A 13,609-nucleotide genomic window follows, 5' to 3' on the forward strand; every position below is an offset into this window, starting at 1 on the left:
TGAAACCACAGTTGCTCACTGAGAGACAGATAAAGCTCCTTACTCCTGTAAAGAGTTATAGGGTCACTATGAGTGAGAATTGACTCAATGGTAGTAAGTTTGGTTTGAGTTTGTACATGTCAAGATGCATACACAAAGGGCTTCAAAATGTTTTGTTGAAAGATAATGAGGCGATTCTGGTTCCAGATGGCTGACTGATCAAACAGAGAGTGAATCCTTCTCCACCAGTCAGGAGGAAAACACACAGAAAGAAAAAATTGGGTGCAAGATGATTGGAGTAAGGCAGAGAAGACGAGGAAAGGGTAAACGTACTTACAGAGGCCTGGTGTTTCCTCCCACTCGTCCAACCTAATTTCTCCTTTATCCAAGTGAAGAGTGGCACTATGCAGGCATACGCATGTGCCATGAACTGACACCAAGTTAAGCACACATGTACACCAGACAGGCATGCACAAGGTTGTACGGCAGAACATGATTGAAAATACGTATATATAAGCACACACTAGAACTGCACTCATTAAATTCCCTTGGACCATTGATCAAGTATGTTAAAACTCGTGTCCTCAGACAGAGTGCATCAGATAGTGAATTAATGCGAACATAGGTAGGTTAAATTTTATCATCTTATAATTTGTTTCTCCCTTTCCAACCATTTGCAGTTTGTTTTGGCTTTTATTATTTTCCGCTTGAGGCTTTTCTGTGTTTTATTTTTTTTACTGTCGCTGGGGGTTTTATGTATGATTTTCTTTACATGAAAGCCAAGATAAGCAAGTCTATGGAGATATTAACTATATTGATAGTTTCTTAGCATTATGATAGGAGGTTGGGAGGAAGGAAGAAGCTAATAACATTGAGCGCAAAAATGGAAAAAAAATTCTACAATTGATCGTGGTGATCAATTTTTCAAATAATTCAATTGTATGACACATGAATTAGATGTCAATAAAACTGTTTTCAAAGATTTGTTAACAATACTACAAAAGGATTGTAATTATTGCTCATTTACAGAGGAAGAAACTGGGTTATAAAAAGCTAAAATAATAAAAAATATTTGAAAAATGGTAACTAATAACTAACAGAAACTGAATTTGATTCCAGGTAGTCTGACTCTGGAGTCTGCTCCGAACTATCTTTTTGTTCTTTATAACTTTCGTTCTTCTCTTTCTACTACCCCTTATATTCAATAGTCTGCCAAATCCCGATGACTCTATTTCTGCAATATGTTTCAGCCAAGTTTACTTCTTCTCATTCCTGTTACTCAAGCCAAATCACCATGATCTCTTTCCCAGACTATGACAGTATCTATTACACCTGAGCTCTGTGCCTCAAGTCTTTCTTATTTCTTCTCTATGTATCATACAATCATCTGCTTAAAACTCTATTAGATAGATAGCCTTAAAGCAATTACAGTGAAATGTTAATGGGAGAATCTACAAATTCAATTTCCCTCTGTTTTATAAATTTCATAATTAAGTAACATATGAAAATCCCTTTATAATTACTATTGTTCTTGAGGGTAAAAGTCCAAGTTTCCTACCACAGTTTAGCATGTCTTTCTGGCCTGGCCAGCTTTCTCTCCAGCTTTCTCTTTAGTCACTCACCCTACGTGCTCCTGCCCTCATCCGGCCATTATGAACATATTTCAGTTCTGTGAGTATTCCATTGCCCTTACCTTCAAAACTATACTTGCTGTTCCAACTGCCTGGAACAAGCCTCTTCTTATTCTCCTGGGTAAATCTCTCCATTACTCGGAGCTTCTGACATGGCACTTCTGAGAAGTTTTTTTCTAATTCCACTCAGACTGTGCATTCCCAGTCTCTCTACTTCCTCATAGCCTAGCACTCTTATTACTTAATTAAAAATGGTTTTTAATCTCCACAACTATAATATGAGCTCTGTAATAGTGGGGTGTGTGTCATTATTTTTAACTGCTAGGAAATAAGAAAAGTTTCTAGAACAATATCTCTAACCTACTAGTTTCTCTACTACTATTTTTGAGTGAATGAATGAATGAATTATATTCTAAATGTCTAAAACAGTAATTTTTTAAAATTTTGGTTTGAGTGAAAATTTACTGAGCAAATGGATTTTTAATTCAACAATTGATACATATTTTGTTTTATGACATTGATTGCAAACCTCACAATGTAGTAGTAGTCTTGCTTTCTTCCTGTACGTAGCATTTCTCTTCGTCCTTCTTTCCTATCATTTCCTGTTTTCTGAGATTTATTGCTGTGCAAATGGTATGCTTTTTAACTACTATGTTTGATTGTTCTAATGAGCGAGTACCTTCCTAGTGTTATTGCTCACCTTATAGACTGACCTGCCTATTTTTGATTGAAAGTTCAGCAAAGGAAGTGTGATGGTTGGGGATTGTGTCAACTGGGCACTCCTGGATTAGGGTAGAGGTGAAGCTCAACCTATCAATTGTGTCTCAGCCTGATGACACCTTCTTGATGCCATAAGCCAGTTTTTGTATAAAAGAGAGAGAGAACAAGGAGTGTTGAACTCTCACTGCTATGTCACCTTCCTGCCTGCCTCCAGGCCCATGTGGGCCACCTAACTCGGAGAACTGTTGGCAACTGCCATGTTCCCACTGGCTTTGGATCTACACAACACCACACTCACTGGCCTGTGATCTTCCTACATCCTGCGTCACCTTTCTGCATCATCTGCCTGCAGCTACATGCGTCTGAAGAGGGCTCTGTCTAGCATCAGACTTGTGGACTTGAGTTGGATAGGGCTGGGATGTCTTCTTGATATAGAATTACTTCTTTTTTATTTGCAAATACTTTATTTCAACAATATAAGCTACAATGCCTATGAACCTTGTCAATGGAATACATAAAAATCAAGATGACTACATTTCTGGGATGAGATGATGGAGAAACTCAATATTAGCAGCCAAAACAAGACCAACGGAACAGATCATCAATCACTCATATGCAGTTCAAGTTGAGGCTAGAGAAAATTAAAACAAGTCAAAGAAAGCCAAAACAGGACTAAGCATATAGTATAACCTACTTGACTTTAGTGATTATGTCAAGAACAGATTTCATACATTGAGCCATAATGACCAAAGACCAAATGAGTTGTGGGATGATATCAAGGACATAGAATTACTTCTTGATATAAAGCTCTTTCTTACACATATATTAATGTCACTGGATTTGTTTCTCAATCCAACATAACACAGGAAGTGGGTTAAGTTTCAGACCTAAAGGGTAAATCAGGGGCATAGTTTTGGGGGTTTCACCAGTCTCTATCAGACCAGTGAGTCTGGTCTTTTTTGAATGATTTTGAGTTTTGTTCTACATTTTCCTCCCACTCTCTCCAGGGTCTTGCACTGTGATCCCTTTCAGAAATTCTGGTTCTTCTAGTCAGGCATAATCGAGTTCTGCACTGGGGTTAATGTTGTTCATTAGTCTATTGTAATAATATTTTCCTTGCATCTTTCATTTTCTCCACTCTTCAGATGGAGAGTGACTAATAGTTGCACCTCAGGTGGTCGCTTATAAGCTTTTAAAAAGACCCTAGTTGATATTCATCTAATAAGAATATATAACATTGTTTTGTGGACTATGCTAGGCCAATTGACCTTAGTGTCCCTTTTGAGACCATGTTCTTGAGCTCTTAGACTCAGCAACTCATTCCACAAGGTGTTTGGGTATGTTTAAGAAGGTTTTTGTTAAAATAACTTTTCATAAACTTTGCCCCTGTATCAAACACCAACTCCCCCAACCCCACTGCTATAGAGTTCATTCTGGCTCATAATTACCCTATTTGGGATTTCTGAGACTGTAAATATTTACAGTAGCACACAGCCTCATCTTTCTTCCTCAGAGAGGCTGGTAACTATGAACCTGATCTTACAATCAGCAGTCTAATACTTATTTCACAGTGTTACTAGTTGTTGGGCAATAGCTACTGAATAACATGTCTTTGATCCCTGATGATTGTGTCCTCATGGAACTCTTAGATGATATAAAAACTTCTCTCTGGACCTTGCTAATTGTTGCATAATATAATAAGTGAGTCTCCTAAATTACAGCTGTGATGTAATTACCTCAAACTGTTTTACATCCATTGCAACTTGTCCTTTTGGCAATGGGATTTGCCTCGGATTCTCACGGATCATTACACTCCATCTGAAATAAAGTTCAAGGACAAGCAAGTATTTAGGAACTTTTATCAAAGCTAGAATAATTGTTTCACAGGTCAATAAAGAGACCAAAAATGTTTGTGTGGTGGGAAGAAGTAATTTGCAGGGCACGTCTATGCAGTCTCTGGCTACCTGATCTCAAGGTATGGCACAAGAAGGGCCCCAGGGGCTCATGCCTTCTACAGGCCAGTATTAAGGAAGAAATAATAAAGACCTTCTTAGAAAATATTAATTCTCAACCAGAGGTAGTGATCAAGATCCCCTGAAGTACTATAATAAAATACACATATCAGGGCTCTACCCAGGACATACTGAGTAAGAATCTTTGTGACTGAGCCCAGCATGGTATCTTGAAAAAGCTCCTTTACAGATACTGATGAGCAACCATACATCAAATACTAATAGGTGTTCCAGCATAGAAAGTCCTTATTCTCAGGAAGTTAGATGGTCACATATGGCTTCATATGGTTTGAAGGCCACAATTTGCCAACCCCTGATCTAGGCCAATTGTCTCTGAAGCTCCTCTTTTTTTAGTTTCCTCAGAACCTGATGAAACTATGGATGATGCTTGCCACATAATTGGTATCATAATTGAAGGAGTTTGTACTACTCTTGAAATCTGTCCACAGAGCCTTTACTTTAGAAATTTTTTGTGTTGGAAGAGGAATTTCAGTGATGTTTGAAATTTTGGTTTCCCAAAAGACAAGGCCCCTCAAAACATTGTATTGGCACAACCAGAAATGATATGAAGCTCTATGAGAGAGGCTAAAATATTTCGGAATGAGAGGATGGAACCAAGCATAACTAAAGAAATCTAGGGGCTAGGTCTTTTGGCTACTTACCTGTCTAGAATCCTCACACTAGCTTGCTCTACCCTTTTGAGGATGTTCAGGGGTGACTTCTTCTTTTTCCAATATGCACCCCAGCCCAGGACACGGGCCAAATCATTGCCAGTTCCAAGTGGAATGACTGCAAGCTGACACTGAAAGGACAAAACCAGGTACCCTGTTCAGGTAGTCCCTTTACCAAACTATCCCCATAAAAGAGACCAGGCAGTGTTCTTTGGGAAAGACTGTGGTCCCAAATCCAGTGGTGATAAGGTGCTTCTGATTCCAGGAAGTGTAATGGGAGGATGTTTGAAATTAAGTGAAAATTTTCCTAAGGAGTAGAGACCCATTCTTAGCAATACAGCACAATTTAATAAAGGAAAAAGTTACTAGCATATACCAAATATTTAAAATACTAATATTCTTCCTAGGGAAGAGAATTATAGCCACACTTTTCTATCTAGGATAATCCAAGGAGAAATTCTGCCTCAGGAGACAATGTTACTTGCCTAAGTAGACATAGAGAAAAGTTTCTGCTACTTTTCTTACTCGGGGTGAAAAAATCAATGGTCTCAGGATGGGAAGAAACTCGGAAGTTAAGTGTTCCTTGAGGCTATTTCCCTTTTGCTTGCTCTCCTTCCATTCAACACTTCACTTTGGGGCCTGAGACATGGAGCTCTACTCATTCCTTATCCTAACTCCATGATTTATCCTTTCCAAAGGTAGACATCCAGAACATGGTCTAAGTGAGTAGGCTTAGATTGGAAATCTACCAGTCAAGTTCACTATGAAGCGTAGAGGGGATGGGCCATACATTTACAGATTAGGAGAGTACAGACCAAGGACTGCATTTACAGAATAGGAATGTGCTCATCTTTGGATAAGCAGTCTCACACTTTCAGTCTTTCTAGGAATGGATAAATTAATTCATTCAGGAACTTACCTTTTCATGCAATCCAAAGACATCGATCAGAGATAAGACCCAACTTACAGTGCCATCTCCACCACAAACTATAATTCGAAAACGAGCAAAGTTCTTGAACATATTAAGCCTGAGAAGAAGAGCAGGGAAGGGAGTCATTACATGAGCTGTTTGCTGGGTTTGATAACTCTTTCCTACAATGTGTCAGGATGCAAATGCTGCTGCATTGACTCTATGCTAAGAGGCGAATGACATTCTTTCCCTTACCCCAATCCCTCCATTTCTCTATGAATCTAAGAGTATAGAATATGTTCTAACAGGCAATTCCAGAAATTAGAATTTCCTGTCATTCATACTATGCTACACCCAATCTTGCTCTGGATGTTTCCAGTAATCCATAAAAATTCAGCTTTCTAGGAGCCAGTCAGATAGCAGATTGTCCCCAAATAAAGGAAATCTTCATTAGAGAGATATCTGTTTGGCCCCAGGAAAAAGAAAGAGCAAGTAGCAGAAATGGTATGCAGGACGTAGGCAACATATATTTGCTTCTTTCTTTGTTGTGAGGAAATAGGGTTTTACCTCTACTAATCAGAAAAAAAGAAACAAATTTGAAAGCAGAATGTAAGATTGAATAGATTTTTGGTAAAAGGCTAAAAATCCTAAACCAGTCAACATCAAATATTTTGGAGTTCCTGCATGTTCCGACTTGAAATAAACAGCTCTTTCCTTACCAGGCATAGGGACGAATTCCATGAAGCTTACCTTAGTCTAGAATGCACCTATGCACAACTATGTCTGCTACCCCATGCTTACCCTACTTCAGGTCCACTCTTTGTCAAGTCAAACACTTGAGATGGATTTAGGTATTGTTTGAATTTTCTGAGAAAAACGATTCCTTGATGATCTCCACTCTTGGAGTTGATGAAAATAAGTAGAGGACATGAACAGGCTGATGACCAATCAAGGTTCCAAAAGTCTGAAGAAACCACTAATTGACCTAATATATACACACACAGAGAGAAGAAGAAAAGACAAAAGATCAGGACCATTGAGATAAAAACAAGATATGACTTAGCATCCACATTTTAAATGATTTTTTGAGTATCTTTCTCAGTTTTCTGAGGCTAAGACGAAAAGGAACACTCAGGACACAACCTCAGGTGGTTTAAAAGTTTTCCTTCAAAAGAACTGTAAGAGCCCCCAATAGAACGATGTATTAAAAAAAAAAAGTTTTCTCTCAGCTGTTGCCAAACAAACTGTATTTTCCAAGGATCATGGTGGGGGCATAGATTCTGTCCTCAATCAGGAAAAACAGATAAGACAATGTTGGAACAAAGGGAATAAAATAACTGGTCCCCCAACTAAGGATATGCAAAAATGCTGTGCAGAAATTGAGGAAGGAGACATTTGGGAGCTCAAGAGGAGGATTGACACACCAGTTGTCTCTTTGCATTGGATAGATTAGTTCTAACAATGAGAAGATGCTAGGTCAGGAGTTGGTGGAAGAGAGTGGGAAGAAAGGCTTCCCTTTAACCAGGGGCTAATGATAGAGCTCAATAATGTGGGGTGAGGCCGGGAGCTTTAATCATTTCTCTAAGATTCTGGCAGAGCAATCAGTGTTATCATACTAACTTTCAAGAGCAAAAAGAATACAAAGAAATTATCTTAACAAAAGAGAGACTGTTAATAATCCGTAGCACTGACATCCCCCCCTTGAAAAGAGGTATTACAGCAGTCAAAATCGTCAAAGCAAGCCAGCTCACAGATGAGTCAGTTGGCAAGGAGATGAGCAGTGAGCAATGTTGCAGGATTTCACGCCTCTGAGCTCATGACTTTCTAGGGCTGCCTCACTGAAAGCAAATGCTTGGGACAAAAACACATATGCCACTCCCAAGTAGGGAAGGAAGGTGGATTGCAATGTCCCATTTATTGTACCCGAGGTGAAAGGGACCAGGACTGGATCAGTTCATGCCCCAACGATTAGTGTTACAGATCATTTGGAGGAGTCCATTGTGAGGTCAACTACTACTGTGTTTGGGCCTTATTTTCCTCATATGCAAAATGAGTGAATCACAAAATTAACCTGTTTCTCAGTGTTTAGATGAAAAGGAGGCTTTAAGATATGGGAGTTATGCTGTTGAAAATTTAAAATATAAATTCTTAAATATGGAAAGATGTTCAAACTTATACTAAGAAATATACAATTTAAAACTAGGCCAATTTTTCCACCTTGAGTAGCAGACTGGCAAAATCCAAACACTAGATTTGATTCAGGAAGGAAAGGGGGAAATGCACTTTCCTATACTGACTATGGAGATGCAAAATACATTAGTCCTGCAGAGGGCAGTTTGACAGTATCTATGAAAACTAGAAAGGTAAATGTAGTTAGACTCAGTAATCCAGTCCTGTAAAATTTCCCTATAGAGAATATATGTAAAATGCTATGTGTGAGGTTGTTCATTGAACATTGTTTTCTTTTTTTAAAGACTTAAATTACCAAATTATTTATTAGTAGGGGACTGGTTTAATTATCTTTTGTATGGTTATATAATAGGATAACTTGCAACTATAAAAAATGATTGAAGATGCTCTCTTTTTTTTTGGTATGGAAAGGTCTCCAAAATACACTGGGAAGGCGAAACACACATACCTATATATTGGAGAACGTGCATAGTGTTAAAAGGAGTAATAAGAATATATGCTGACATTTCTCATAAGCAAGGACTACTGGAAGGCCATTCAGGAAATTATTGGCAGTAATTAGTTCAGAGTGAGAGTGAGGTGCAGCTGTCAGAGTGGGTCAGAGAAAGGAGTAGAGCAATAATTTTCACAGAATATTATGTTTTTGTATTTAATTAGAAAAATTTGAACCAAATTAATAAGACAAATTTTAATACTGTCCACAAGTTACATAGCCATCCGTGTGCAGCTGAAACCATTTTTAGATCTGACAGCTTGAAGTATGGGCTGCCGTCTGCAGTGTACTTCTACTATAGAATGCAGCTGTGTGCTGCAGCTGGCTATCTTCCGGGTTTACTCATTAACCTACTGCTAACATCTTGAGCTCTCTGGATATACATGGTTCTATATCTATGACAGCACTCTTCTGTAACTGATAATAAAAATAATCTAGCCTGAGAATAGGAAGTTGCCAGATAAAGAGAAAATTCTATAATTAAGACAACACAGACTTCAGTATCAAACCCTAAATTGGTCACAGGGCTGACAGAACACAGGAGCAGCCCCATCTAGCATGTCTTTCATTGTCAGAGCACATCTTCATTTGAGCAAGGCCAAGTTTGTCAAAGGGGTCTTGTGAGGAAGGTGAAAAAAGTGGGTCGCATTGTGGACTAGAATGTAACAGTGTAAGGCAGAATCAAAGAGCGGGTAAATGACTGAAACCACAAGATCATTTTTCATTCACTCACTCATTCACTCACTCACTCACTCACTCACTCACTCACTCACTCACTCACTGTCATTGAGTTGATTCAACCTCATAGCAAACCTATAAGCGAGAATAGAACTGCCCCTGTGGGTTCTGAGGCTATAATCTTTATAGGAGCAAAAGTTTCTCTTTTTCCAGTGGAGTAGATAGTAAGTTTAAACCTCTGACTCTGTTGTTAGTAACTCAATACATACTACATTACATTACCAGAGGTCCTTTGTTTTTAAATAGACTGATTGATGTCTAAAAGAAGGGAGGGTCTAATTCTACTATGCAACCATTTTAATAAAAAAATCAGAAGAAGACATAGAATGCTACTTGTCAACTTTTATATACCCAAAGCAAGAAAACAGAAAAATTTCCTCAATAGGCCAATATGACAAGTAAAAAGAAAACATGTGAAGCTTGGCCTTTAGGCCCAAGGATATAAATTGCACCAGAAAAGATCAATAGGTAGATGGCTTGGCAGCATCAAGTGTGAAATGGATTTAGGAGATTCAATTGAATTTAAACTCCACATGAGTCAACACCTTGAAAAAGATTAAAATAAAAACATGCTTCTTTGAGCGGCATTAATACAATGATACCGTGGTTATCAGAACTCAATTTATTTCAAATTCGGGTTTGGATACTGAAAAGTTTGAGCCATCATAACGATGGCTCTAAAGAAAGTAAATGATATTAGCAGTAAAGCTAAGAGGGAAACTGTGAGAACTATGATAGAGTTAAAGAAAGAATTAAATTGGCATTCCAGGATGCACACCTTCCCGACAAGATTGCTGAGAAAAATGTGTGCATAAGCAAATGTGGTGAAGAAAGTTGATGTGATGCCCGGCTATCAAAAGATATAGCGTCTGGGGTCTTAAAGGCTTGAAGATAAATAAGCGACCATTTAGCTGAGAAGCATCAAAGCCCACATGGTAGAAGCACACCAGCCTGTCTGGCCACAAGGTGTAGAATGGACCAGTTATCAGACATCAAAGAGCCAAAAATCACATCAGTGGGTGCCCACCTTCCTGATACGATCACTGAAGACAAAAGTGTACATAAGCAAATGTGGCGAAGAAAGCTGATGGTGCCTGGCTATCAAAAGATATAGCGTTTGGGGTCTTAACGGCTTGAAGATAAACAAGTGGCCATCTAGTTCAGAAGCAACAAAGCCCACATGGAAGAAGCACACTAGCCTGTGTGACTACGAGCTGTCGAAGGGATCAGGTATCAAGCATCAAAGGACAAAAAATCATATCATTGAAAATGTGGGTGAGTGCACAGTGGTGACTCAAAGCCCATCAGCAGGCAACTGGACACCCCCTTACTGAAGGGGTGTGGGGAGGAGATGAGCCAGTCAGGGTACAAGGAAGCAATGATGAAACATAGCTTTCCTCTAGTTCTTAAATGCTTCCTCCCCCCCCCCCACTATCATGATCCCAATTCTACCTTACAAATCTGGCTAGACCAGAGGATGTACATTGTACAGATAGCAACTGGAAACACAGGGAATCCAGGATAGATGACTCCTGCAGGAACAGTGGTGAGAGTGGTGATGCCTGGAGGGTGGAGGAAATGTGGGGTAGGAAGCGGGAACTGATTACAAGAATCTACGTATAGCCTCCTCCCTGGGGGATGGATAGTGGAGAAGAGGGTGGGGGAAGACGTCGGACAGTGTCATATATTAAAAATAATAATAGTTTATGAATTATGAAGGGTTCATGAGGGAGGGGGAAGTAGGGAGAGAGGGGAAAAAACGAGAAGCCGATATTAAGGGCTCAAGTAGAAGACAAATGTTTTGAGAATGATGATGGCAACAAATGTACATATGTGCTTGACACAATGGATGTATGTATGGATGGTGATAAGAATTGTATGAGCCCCCAATAAAATGATTTAAACACAACAACAAAAACAAAGAAAGAATCCATTGCAAAGTTTCAATCAGGTTGCTGCCTGTCTGATTTGGCAGCTGAATGCAACATGGCTAAGTCGACATTATTTAGTGTGATTAAAGCAGTGGTTGTAGCAAATATGATATCATTAGCCATGAAATGGAGAACCCAGACAATCAAAGAGGTTGAAAATTTACTGTTAATTTGGATAAATCCGAAACAGCTCGATGGTGATAGCGTATCCGAGACAGTGACATGAGAGAAGGCTGAAAGCCTCCATAGTAATTCAAAGTCCTGGAAAAATGAGTTTATAAGTGTACTTTTGGGGCCTCGGAACCAAATATTTTATTTTCCAGTATTTCTTATTGGGGAATATATATATGGAACAGGAAGTAAAATAACTTGCCCAAGGTAACACAGAAAATAATAGCATGCCTGCCCAAACTAGCAGCATCAGTGTCCTTTGAGAACTTTCTATAAATTGGGGGGTAGTATTCCCTCTCTACTGAATCACAACCTCTAGAGTCAGAGAAGGATACAGGAATCTTGTTTTAACAAGCTTTAACGGTGACTCTGATATACAACTCAAGTTTGATAACTAACTAATTCACAAGTACTATTTTGCCTCCATGCGAATCAGAAGACTTATTTCTTATTCTTTGGGTTGCTCAGTATTGAGCCTTACATCTAGACAGCAGCCAGTGAATGCATTTATGGAACATGAATTCATGCAACAAATCTAGACTGCACACATACCAAGTTCCCAGAACAGAATCGAGTGCTATGAATACAGAGAGGTGTTAAAGTAAGTGCTAAGGATGAAGTCTAGGATGGGAGACGGACAACACCACCACTCTTATTTTATTAATACTAAGAATATTAAGGTAAGAGATTTAATAAATTTCTATGATAAGCTAATTCATCCATCTCTGGATCCACTGTTCTAGGAATGATCACTGAAGTAATATTTCATTGACTTAAAATTATTGCTGTGTAGAGAACTACAAATATTTCAGAAAGGAGTCAATGTCCATTAAGTAAAAGTGGCCAATTAGAGCAAGAAGCCACCATGCACAAACTTAAATTAATGGACAGTATATATCTTCTCTGTCTTCGTGAAACAGCAATATGTTACGTATGTTAGATTTCTAAATTTCTTAGTATGCTAGTAAAATAGGACAGGTCTTTTTAGCGCTAACATGCCATTTTGATGTTAACAGCTCCCACACTTTAATAACGAGTACTAGAAGGGGAGAAGCAAATGAACAGCTTCATGAAAGGAGAGTCAGAAGGAAAGACAAGGTGATAAAAGAGAGGGGAATCTAACAAGTACCAAAGAATGTAACTGCAGAATTGTCACTTAAGGTAGTTACCAATTTCTTTAGGCTAGAAGACCAGGAATGGTGTTGTTCAATACTAGGGATTCTATCCTTTGAGTTTGTGTTTTGCATACTTGCATCCCTCACATATTACCAATTATCCTCACAATATTCCCTTTTATGGATCAGGAAAGTGGAGCTTAGAGAACATAAATGGCTTATCCAAGGTCATCTAGCTAGCAAGTGACTAAAACCCATGGTTGCCTGCCTATCCCCCTGCCCTTTTTTAAAAAATCATAGCGTCTCCATATAACATATATTTTAGAAAACCAAATGCAAATAATAAAAAACACCCCATTCCTTTGCCCTGTTTTAGCTGTTCTAATATCACTATAGTTCTTGATAGAAGGATCTATACAATATTTGTTCTTATTGAATTTATTCTGTCATTACCTCCCTTCTGCTCAATCTCTTACAATTGCCTAATGCTCATGACATTTTATGGTCTCCAAGTGTCTCTACTACTGCCTGAAGCATGAGGCATATTCTACTTTAATTGTTAATTGTCATATTATATCAATATCCTGGACCTAATATAACCATGATCACTGGCAATACTCATGTCTTAGATTTTTTTATGACTGTCAAGTACACTGTGAATAAAAAGTGATAAAAAATCATTAGTGCCCAGGAATTGACAAAACATTCATTTAGTATGTTGGAGCAATGATCATGTTAGGTTCATATTTGGGGATAAACTCTGTATTTGTTTCTATTTTATAAGTAGTATAACTTGACCTGTTCATGTAATTCTGCCATGACCACCCAGACACCAACGTACTTCATGGATTCCTTCTCAAAACTCACTGTCATGGAGTTGATGCTGACTCATAGCAACCCTATAGGACAGGGTAGGTAGAACTGCCCCTGCCAGTTTCTGAAATTGTAACTCTTTACAGGAGTAGAAAGCCCCATCTCTCTTCCAAAGAGTGGTTGGTGATTTCCAACTGCTGACTGTGTACTGAGCAGCCCAAAATATAGTGTCTAG

At 38.6% G+C, this 13,609-nt stretch overlaps 1 protein-coding gene across 1 annotated transcript in view; it reads right to left on the reverse strand.

The window, feature by feature from the left end:
- The window catches only part of DGKK (diacylglycerol kinase kappa), a 165,452-nt gene that overhangs the window by 56,887 nt on the left and 94,956 nt on the right, over positions 1-13,609 (reverse strand). Inside the window, exons 9-12 of the mRNA XM_075538373.1 lie at positions 6,725-6,908; positions 5,933-6,041; positions 5,005-5,144; positions 4,067-4,148 (exon numbers count right to left, since the gene is read on the reverse strand). Of these exons, the coding sequence (XP_075394488.1) occupies positions 4,067-4,148; positions 5,005-5,144; positions 5,933-6,041; positions 6,725-6,908 (515 nt within the window). The remainder of the gene's footprint in view (positions 1-4,066; positions 4,149-5,004; positions 5,145-5,932; positions 6,042-6,724; positions 6,909-13,609) is intronic.

The sequence above is a fragment of the Tenrec ecaudatus genome, chromosome X (genome assembly GCF_050624435.1).
Source record: "Tenrec ecaudatus isolate mTenEca1 chromosome X, mTenEca1.hap1, whole genome shotgun sequence".
In the NCBI taxonomy this organism is placed as follows: Eukaryota; Metazoa; Chordata; class Mammalia; order Afrosoricida; family Tenrecidae; genus Tenrec; species Tenrec ecaudatus.